This window comes from Abramis brama (genome assembly GCF_963993115.1).
Source record: "Abramis brama genome assembly, chromosome: 19".
Lineage (NCBI taxonomy): Eukaryota > Metazoa > Chordata > Actinopteri > Cypriniformes > Leuciscidae > Abramis > Abramis brama.
The window spans coordinates 15,262,372-15,272,944 of record NC_139981.1 but is presented as its reverse complement, the minus strand read 5'-3'; the positions used below and the strand labels follow the sequence as shown (position 1 = coordinate 15,272,944).

At 37.9% G+C, this 10,573-nt stretch overlaps 2 protein-coding genes across 14 annotated transcripts in view; one reads left to right on the top strand and one right to left on the bottom strand.

Annotated features, from left to right (window-relative positions):
- Positions 1-653: 653 nt before the first annotated feature.
- On the bottom strand, positions 654-8,362 carry asrgl1 (asparaginase and isoaspartyl peptidase 1). 2 transcript variants are annotated; one of them, XM_084092577.1, is made up of 7 exons: positions 8,260-8,362; positions 6,852-7,044; positions 6,602-6,744; positions 6,188-6,342; positions 4,241-4,362; positions 3,538-3,648; positions 654-1,693 (listed from the first exon to the last, which is right to left on the bottom strand). In XM_084092577.1, the coding sequence occupies exons 2-7, from the start codon at positions 7,036-7,038 to the stop codon at positions 1,491-1,493; spliced, it is 921 nt and encodes a 306-aa protein (XP_083948703.1). In that variant the 5' UTR covers positions 7,039-7,044; positions 8,260-8,362; the 3' UTR covers positions 654-1,490. The 2 variants fall into 2 exon arrangements, with proteins under 2 accessions (XP_083948703.1, XP_083948702.1); XM_084092576.1 differs by having other exon boundaries at positions 6,852-7,040; positions 8,260-8,331.
- Positions 8,363-9,436: 1,074 nt separating this feature from the next.
- Positions 9,437-10,573, top strand: part of rims1a (regulating synaptic membrane exocytosis 1a) — a 74,946-nt gene continuing 73,809 nt past the window's right edge. For 8 of the 12 annotated variants that reach the window (XM_084092565.1, XM_084092564.1, XM_084092566.1 and 5 more), the window contains exon 1: positions 9,438-10,311. In XM_084092565.1, coding sequence (XP_083948691.1) covers positions 10,145-10,311 — 167 coding nt within the window. In that variant the 5' untranslated portion in view covers positions 9,438-10,144. Of the gene's footprint in view, positions 10,312-10,573 lie in introns of all 12 variants that reach the window. The other 4 variants (XM_084092563.1, XM_084092572.1, XM_084092573.1 and 1 more) reach the window with 4 other exon arrangements.

Below are 10,573 nucleotides of genomic sequence, written 5' to 3'. Positions count from 1 at the left end.
TTCTGGAGGGAGTGATTAAGTAGACAAAATTTCAGTTAAAAATGTAGAAAATTAGGTCTATACAACTACTTAGGTTAAGTGAATTGGTATAAAAATTGTGGCATCAACTCACCGTCTTTATCTAAAAGTAACATGGCACCATGCCCCACGAAGGTCACTGACCTTGAGGTAAATGCTGCTCTTTCTTACACTATTTTCATAGCATATTCAAACTTTAAACCTGAACATAAACTGTATTTTTATGTACAACTTAACATTTTATTATTTGATATACACTTAATAAATATAATAATTTTTTTAAGTTCCTGCCCATTTAAGAGTTAAATAAGACACAAAAGGACAGAGAGGTCATGACTTGTCGGTCATGTCTTTGAGAGGACAAAAGTTGATGTTGTTTTGCATGCTCCCATGTGGAATATTTTGAACACAAACTGACCGCCGAGGGCAGAAGAACTGGTTTTTGGGTTTTAGATCATTATGAAGACAATTCACAGTTGGAACTTGCAAGCTGGCCTACGTGTTGACACAATAAGCAGGAGCTTGTGTACTTAAACTGTCATAAGGGCCACGTCACCTCACTATACTGTACATGAAAACAACAGAACTGATGTTATCTGTATCTGGGCTGTCAACTTAAAATAGCACACAAGTGAGACCCACACCAACAAGTTTATTTTCTGCATGTTTTCACCTTTCAAAAGAATCAGTATAAATGGTGTGATGATTCCAACACACCATTTAAAACATGTTACAAAGTTTACTCTGGCACACACTCTCTCACAAAAGATTATGAACTGCTGCATTGTTGATGCACATGTCAAAATTATTTATAGGTTAAAAAGATTTTGTGCTGATTTAATAAGTTACTTTCTCTTTTAGTCTTTTGAAGAAAAAGATACACTCAACTACTTCAGGAATGAATCATTCATTCAATTTCTATTTCAATTTCTATTCTTCAAAAAATAGTATAATATAATTTATTTAAAATATTCTGACTTTCTTAGGTGCCATTTACAGTACATGTAAAACACTTTTTATCTCTACTATTTTGTAAATTATTATTAAATGTGAACTGCACCTTAACAAATTTCACTCACTTGACTCCAAAGAACATAATTTATCTCCATCAAGTGGAGAACATGCAGTACTACCACTTGAGACAGTTACACTAAGACTAATAAGGAGTGTTATAATACGGATGTTTTCTTTTCAGTGTAAGACTTACATTGCTTTACTGTTAAGTGTAAAGATGATCAACTTCAAAACGCTTAATAGATGCACAATATCACTGCCATGAGGAATGTATGTACTTACACTAACACTGATTTACACATTTCCCTTTCTATTCAATACTGATTGTAACAATATAATCAACATAATCAACATATATATACCGGTATATATATATATATATATATATATATATATATATATATATATATATATAACATATGTGTGTGTGTGCACGCATGTGTTCATTATGTGTGCTCTTATACAGGCTCTACAAAGTCTTCACCAAGGTACAGCCCAAAGTGGAGTTCACCCTGCTGGGCAGCGGCCCATGACATCTGTAAACTGCTGAAGCGAGCTGCCCAGGTCCCTTTGGGATCTACCACCACCACCCCGCCGAGACCCTCCACCCGCTCCTTCATATATGCAAGAGCCAGGTCACTCGCTTCCTCTGGGGTCTTCCCTAGAGAACATAGAAGAATACACACTTAACTATATTATCAAGCTAGTGCATTGTATTATCATTCCAGATCTCTCTGCCAGATGTAGGTGACCATAAAGTGCATGATAAGGAAGGTGATCATGTAAATGGTTGAAATGCTATGGAATGGATCTCAGGTGAGACCAAATAAATCTTATCAACACCCCGCTCGTTTAAACACATATAAAAAAAGGTGAGTTCAGCAAAAACACTTGCCGTTGTGTTTCCACACACACAAGGCAAAAGCATGCACACTCAAATCGCCTCAACAGAAAACAAAGGCTAACTCACACTACAAAAGATACTGGCTGGATAAAAAGAGGCCCTGTTATATGAAATGTCCTTCTTAGGATGTACAGACTGGTTAATCTTCACTTTACTGCTCAGACAGCTCTACACCTCTGGCTTCCATGTGTCTACTCATTGCAAGTGGTGCTGGAGGAGGTTTTACGAAACACACCATAAAAGACTGGCTCAAATTGTTTTTGCTCAGACCCATGAAGTGAGCAATGTTTACCTAAACAGACTTGAGGTCAAGCATCTTAATGAGGCCCTCAATCTCAGTTAATGTGTAGCTGAAGTAATTCAAGCTGTTTATTCACTGGCTAAAATTCTGCTAGGAATCATTCTCACAGCTATTCATGAACACATGCGAACAGTCCATTTGAGCTCATGTCAATATACCAGTTGCTTCTAAATCTGTATTACAATGTAGATTGACTTATGGTCCAAGATGTGACATTTATAGATGCCATGCCATAAAAATACTAAAACTGCCGATTACAAGTGCACAGTATACAGGAAGAGAGATATCAGTTTGCCATATGGGCTAGTTTAACTTTTCTTTATATATTACGATAATTGTGTCTAGTATAATGTACTATAGGACAGGCATTATTGCAAAATAAACCCCGACAGGTTTATTTTGACCCCATCCTTATGCAAAGCTCTTGCACTTGTGCACAGTTATGTATTATTAATCTGTAGTTCCAGTTACTTTTCAAGTATTAAACTAGTTTTAAATTAACCTTTTTAATTACAATCTTACGTGTCTTTGTCTAATTTTAAGTTCTCTGCAATCCAGCTCTAGCTGTCTCTCACAAGTTCCTAGTAATTCCAAAAAAACTGTGGACTCCTGAGCTTCATGCTTACCATGTACTGTATATTAAAATTAATACCAAAGTCCTTCAAGATTATTTTAAAATACATTTCGTAGTCATTTGTTTAGATACTCAGCTTTTATAACTTGTGTTAATATGAAAAAAAAGCAATAAAATGGGAGACATGAAATGTATTTCACTATTGCCATAGACAATGATGAAATACACTACTGTTTAAAAGTTGAGGTACGATTTTTGTATATTTCTGAAGGAAATCTCTTTTGAACGAGTGGAGCGCATTTATTTGATCAAAAATACAGTAAAAACAGCAATATTTTGAAACAATATTACAATTCAAACTAACCATTTTCTATTTTCTTTTACATTTTTATCAATGTTGAAAACATATAAAACCGTCACTTTTGATCAATTTAATGTGTCCTTGCAGAAAATAATAATAATAATTCACTGTTTTAAATAGTACTGATCCCAAACGTTTGAACGGTAGTGTATACAGTTTAGCAGTCATTATAAAAAATATATGGCCGCCTGATACAACTGACCAAACAGAATCAAGTATTACAGATAGTGAAAAGTCTAATGTTCATAGTTAAAATAAATATTCGTGTAAAAACTATGGTAATTCTGTTTGTGAAAAATGAGAAAAAGATCCCAAAGCTTTGTTGGTTTATGCTAAATAGGTTGTGCTGATCTTGTAACACATGCCTTGCTCCATGTGAAAGAGAACCAGTCTGGACAGAGTGACCTTCATAATGGCTTCCCCATGGCCTGTGGGTGAGACAGCCCCAATCTTGTTATCTGCATAGGCACCACATCCTGAGAATCAGAGATAGAAACAAAGATCCTGAGGGAGATCTTTCCTACACACACACACTCAGCAAACCTGTTGCTCCAGATAACCATCCACCAATTTAAGACAAACCCTGATAATAATCACTGCATAACAGAGAATAAAGCATCTGTCTTTTTTCATTTTTGTTTATTTACTTATGAAGCAGACAATAGCAGCTCTTTTATCTATCATTAACTAGTGTGTGTGTGATTCCCACAGGTTAAAGTGTGTCCTGAGCGAATGTATGTGGAGGGTGCTGTGCTGAGCTAGGGATTAAATCTGTGGTTTGAATATTAACTCAGCAGGCAACAAGCTCTCATGAGCAGCTGAAATTTACCCACATTACTGCATGTCCAAAGGTCAAAGTTCAATCCAGCTGCTTAGGGTTAGTCAAATTAAAGGTTTCATTTTTCAACAATTTAAATATTTTCTTCTATTTCAGCTCAATATACAGAAACAGCAATAAGTAAGCAATTGTCGGCTGATTCCTCCCAACTTTGTAAACACAAGAGCTCTGTAGTGCAAATCAAATCAACGCCCCTTACATACACTACAAAACAGCAGGTTTGGATTTACCAACACACGGCGTGTCTCCCACACGACCCTCCATTTTATTAATCATTCCACCAGTGGATGTAGCACAAGCAATGTTTCCGTCTATGTCCACAGCTACTGCACCTACTGTTCCCATCTTGCCCCTGAAACACACGTACAAAAAAATGGCTTTAAAAACACACACAAACAAAATGGCCAACTTAGTGGTAGCAAAGGAATAGCTGACTAGAAATAAACAAAGAAAGAAATTAGATAAAGTTGATAAACAATTATGTAATTTCTACTTTAGGAGTGTTTGTCATGGTAATGGATGTGACAATGTTAATGTTTTATCTTGGTGGAATAGATCTCCTACTCTGCTGCTGCAGAGCAAATACGGGACTTGCTACTGACAATACATACACGACACACTGATGTGAGCAAGTAAGACATGCTGCTGCTGTACAATATAGAAAATGTGAATTCCCCATAGCAGATCTATACAGGTGGAGCTGGGGAAGGTGGAGGGTTTCTGAAAGTGTACTGCAAACTGCTAGCCTATAAATCTAGACGCACCCTAGCGGCAGCAAAATTTATTTTGCAGCCAGGGTAGTCTAGCAACTCTCCATTGACTTTCGGAGCTGTAAAAACCTAAATTGGGTCAGGCCAATCACATCGTGTATAGAGTAGGCGGGGCGGGCTTAACATAATGACGACAGAGTTGCGACGGTTCCCTGCTACTTGAAAACAAAGAATGGTGGCTGCTGCTGGAGAACAGTCTTTCGAATCGGCTTTGGCCGTGACTCTGGAAGACTTGGAGTTAAGTTTTTCTTTGAGAAAAGAGCAAAGAACGGCACTAAAGTCATTCTTAAAAAAGGAAGATGTGTTCGTAGTTTTGCCGGTCAGATTCAAAAGTTGAATCTATCAACTAACGTTAGCTCCGCTGTTGGGAAAACGCTCTGGTTGGTTGTAGCGCTGTCCTATTGAGTGCAGAGGGAATTTGAAAGACAGCCGTTTATCCCGCCCCTTGGAGTGAGCCTTGTCTATGGTGAGTTGCCAGACCCAACATCTTGATGTAGGTCTGGCTTGCCAGGCTAGCAAACTGCTTAAGCAAATGCTGACCAAGTATTTGAAAGTTGAGCAGCAAGCTCATGGCTACTGATACAGCAGGAACCAATCAGCTGTGTCCTATAGAAAATTAGAGATTGAAGAGAACTCAATGCTGAACTTCCACACTGTGATGGATCGTTTCTGAGTGTGTATACACCTGAAGCGCGCACACAGAAAGCCGACTCTCAGACAGCACCCGAGTACCTAACTGAGTTCCGTGTATATTTACATTATACAGTAATAGTTTTCACAAGCACTATAAAGTACTTTTTATTTAATTTGCATGTTTGTGCTATTGTATTGTGCTATTGCCTACTGATTTGAACTGTAGTGCAGCAAGACTGGTATCATTATATAATTTATAAAATGTTTGTATTAACTTGGAAGCAATTTAAAATGTAGGCTACTTTTGACTTACTATATAGTAATATAGTGGAGCCAATTTACAAAATGGCACCATTTAGGCAATGGTCTCTTGCTACACATTCTCACTGAGGACTAAGCCCCCTTGAGAATCGCCTTCTAGAGTTTCATGACAAAACTTTGTATATAATGTACATTTGAAATGAATGCACAAAATACTATGCAAAACCACTGACTTTCCTTTAACATTTTTCTTTTTCAATGGACACATATGTACTGCACGTATGTGTGTGTGTGCTTGTGTTGACATAATATGGATATTACAAGCAAGCAAGAAAGTCACAGGTTTGAAGCAACATGAAGGTAAACGATGAAAGAATTTTCATTTTACGGTGAACAATCCCTTTAACTATTGTTGCGACTTTTTTCTTAGTAGAAGTTCTAGACATTAGACATCTTATGCCAAAAACATTATGTCAGCACTTTGTACCAGTTTTCATTACATAAAAGCTTTACATTTGGCATTCCACAGGGTTGGCATCTGGCTTCAGGTTCTTCTTCCAGCGCATCTTGGCATAGTCTGTGATCAATGACTCCTCAGGCACTTCCGGTACACCCATGCTTCTGGCAAACTTAGAGGCCCCTTCAGCTGTCAGACACAAGTGGTTGGTCTCCAGAGAGAAGACAGACATCATTCACATTATTCATTTGACTATTTGAAATGTAAAGTGTTCTTAAATCATCTAATGGTTGTATTCAATGTATGCAAAAAGCAGTTGATAGCATATAGCCTAGTATTCCTTAATTATTGTGTACTGTGTATCACGTTTTTAATCTTCGTAACTGTAGATTACTCAAAACTAAATCTCCTATGGTGGTCATGTACAGTATTTTGGGAATACAGGTATATGATGAATTTGACAAGAATACCTTCTCCATGACAAGCCTGGCCAGTTGCACAGGGTTAGCCACTCTTCTGACTGCTGACACAGCCCCGCTAGCTAGTGACTTGCCATCCATCACAATTGCATCCATCTCTACCTCCCCCTTCACATTTAGCACTGAACCGCAACCTATATGACATATGGGCATTACCCAAGTTTTCTATTTATTCTGGATGTAGTATTAGGTATTAGACATGAAATATATAAAATTAACTAAACATGAATATTATGAGTACCTGCATTGAATCTTGGGTTGTTCTCCATGAAGGTCACTGCTTCTACCACAGCATCCATGGCACTTCCACCCTTCTGGAGGATGGCATACCCAGTCCTGGCTGCCTCTTTCACACCGATAGTAGAGAGTTCAACTCTTTCTTTAGGAATATGACCAGCACCTCCATGCACCACCACTACAGGCAGCATATCTGTCTACAAATACATAAATAGCAAATATTCTTGGCATAGCACAATCCTTAACGTCACCATGAAATCAAAATTTACTATTCTTATTTTTTTATGGAATATTGCAGTATTTATTAATAATGATTTATCTGTGCACATCATTATTGTTTTTAAATTCATATCCCTTAGTAATCTTTAATCAAAGTAACTTCCCATTCTTGCAATGACATTTCTTTTTTTATTATGGGTTTACTGGACCGTTTCACTCAGATATACCTCATTCAATTCTGCTGACTTTGTTTAGAACTACTTTCGGCACATGATTCAAGAATTACATTTAAAAATTCTTTATAGCATTTTTTTGGCGGATATTATGATTTTAATATGGTACATTTAAATTTACATAAAAGTAAAAGAAGTAACTCTAAACCATGTTTTAAGGTCATTATGTTTGAATTTCTATTTTTTGACTGTTTTGATAACAAAAAATCTGGTTATAAAATTATTGCAGCTAAAGAGTTAAAGTTAATTAAAAAAAATTAAAAATTTAATGCAGTCTGTTTTATTCAATTATTATATTTTAAATGTATTTTTATTTGATTAATTTCATTTTTTGTAAATCTTATGTTTGTTATATTTGTTTGGATTGTATCTATTTGTATATTTTATTCATTAAATAAAAAAATACTTTAGGCGGAACAAAAATAAAATGTATGCTACTCTCTATATTAACTTGTGTGTTTAACTGTTGTATAAAAGCAATACAACACTCGCAATCGTTCTGTTAGTTTGAATATTTTTTTTTTCAGTATGATCGTTTGACCTAACGTAAAACCAGCTTCAAAACACACAATATTTAACTTTTCTTTACGTAGCACATGGCTAAACTGTATGACTATTAAACAAACCAGATATCATACACATTTACATACAGTAATAAGTATAAGTATAAGTCAGTGTTTTTTTTTAAATACTTTAACTATCACAAAAAAAAAAAAAAAAAAAAATCTGTCCACAGGTAAGCTACTGCATTTCAGCATGTGCAATCCAAATACTGAACGGCTATAATGTAAATTAATTTACAATGCCTCTTCAAATTGCGTTACTAATTTAGTTTACAAGTTGTTATCACCCAAAATGACATCCCATCGTCAAATAGATCAACAAATCCAAATGGAGCGTTTTTGTCATTCTGTGACACGTGTGCGTGCCCACATGCATAACATTAAAAATGATATTTACCAAGGGTTCCTCGCATTAACGACAGGAACATAAAAATCAGAGATCACAGAAGTGCATTGGCAGTGACGGAAGCTGCAGATTGTATCACGAGGAAATATGCTTGCTACAGAGAAACAGAGAAAAACACCAAAATAAAAGTCCTCTCATGAACGCCATCACCTCAGGGGTGTAAAATTCGGTTCCTGAGGGGCCACAGTCCTGCAGAGTTTAGTTCTGCTTTAACACACATCCCTATAGTTTTCAAATAAGCCTAAAGGACTTGATTAGCTGGATCAGGTGCATTTAGAGTTGAAGCTAAACTCTGCAGGGCTGTGGCCTTCAAGTAACTGAGGAAGTCATTCCATATGTGAACACAGTCAGATTAAATGCATCTTTAGCTTTAATACAGACAATATGAAAGGTCTGTTTTTAAAATGTATAAGCTAGGTCCTAGGCTATATATATTTTTACTCACACAGCAACTTTGGAGACCTTGACGATTTTTTAACAGTACCCAGATATTAATGGGCAGCATCTGATTAACCAAATAATTATTCTTTATTTATAAGTTGTTTAAAATATGCTCACATCTCTAGTGTCAAAGTTGGACACCGCACTGTAAAAATATGTTGTATTCATTTTTAAAACTTAAGTATTCATGCAAGTTTAGTCAACTTGAAATTTTAAATTCTACTAACTGGAAACCTGGATATTCAAGTTCAACCCAGAGAAGTTATTCTAAATTTAAGTTGTGATAGCTGATTGCAACAATCGTATTTGCACGATCTTTTTTAATAGGCCTACAGCAACATTTAACAATACAGTTGCTAAGGTTATGAACTGTGGTTTTGTGATGGTACAAATAGAATGTGTTCCCTTTAATATGACTGAAATGTCCTACATGCATTGTAGGAAGTGTTGTATGAAAATGATTTGATATTTATTTATAGATTAGATTACAAAATAAAATAAATAAAATAGATTTATTTTATTTGTTATATTCCATATAAAAACGAAATCACAGTCACAAATTACCCTCACATTTTGTCACATAATGTATTGTCATCATTTTACATTACGTGACTGTTACGCAAATGTGTTATGAAACACTCCCTGAAGTAATGCCGGAACTAAACCCATTGCCATCCCACTATAGGGTGTGAACTGTGAACTAAAAAGGTTTTAAAGAATATAATTTTTTTTTTCTTAAGTGTCCCAGTTGTCCCAATTTACTATGTGTTTCTAAGAGAAGACACTCGTCTGTTGCGTCCTGAATTTACACGACTTGTAGCCTACTTGCAACGCGCTGTTCTTGATCTCATGGTGAATCTCAAAGCGTCTGCTGCTGGTGGATGATGCGTCATCAGCGCGCTGTGATTGGAGAGCGAAAATAGGATGCTGTGCGCGCGTGCAGTGAGCCCCCATTCTCAAATGAGATGCGCGCGGCCGTCTGGAGGAGGCGTGCGCGCGCTTGAGGGGCTGCGGTCCCATTGACTATTCCGTCTCCCTGACAGCGGCAGCATCAGCAGCAGCGCGAGCTCGGTAAACAGAGCGAGCGCCGCGCGGACTCCGCCTTTGCTCCCATCATCCCACCCGAGAGCCCGAGCTCCGAGGCGGCTTCATCAACAAGCGCAAGACCCCCCTCGTCGACTCGCACTTATCCCGCGGATCAGATATGGACTACCCTTAACTGGACCTGGAGGGGAGAGGCAGGCGGGCGGGCGGGGGGTGGGGGGGAGAGAAACAGAAGAAAAAGCCGTATAGGAAGAGAAGCACAACCGTGGGTGCCTGCCGCAACGATGAACGGTTCGCCACGCTCGCGACAACCGCAGATAAGCCATCGGACTATGGCCTGAATAGCGGTTTACATAGCTGGGATTGTGCACCGATCATACAGGGGTAAAATATGTCCGCCTCGGTGGGGCCCCGCGGTGGCCCTCGCCCACCCACAACGCAGAGCTCCATGCCCGATCTACCGGACCTCAGTCACCTCACCGAGGAGGAGAGGAAAATTATCATGGCTGTGATGCTTCGGCAGAAGGAAGAAGAGGAGAAGGATGAGGCCATGCTCAAGTAAGACATCACACTTTATAGGGAGCCTGTAGTATTCGTGCTGCTTCTGGAGACCAAAAGGCAAACAGCTTGTGATGGTTTCTGTAGGTGCATCTGTTTGCCATAGCCTACTAATAAAGCCATCAGGCTGTACGCCTGCACCTGAGCTCCAGTGTGTGTGTGTGAGTGTTAAGAGTGGGTGGGTGAGTCTGGCCAAGTCCACTTTTTTCCAACCTTATGGACACTTGTCATGGATGAGCACTGCTATGTGTGTATTATACAC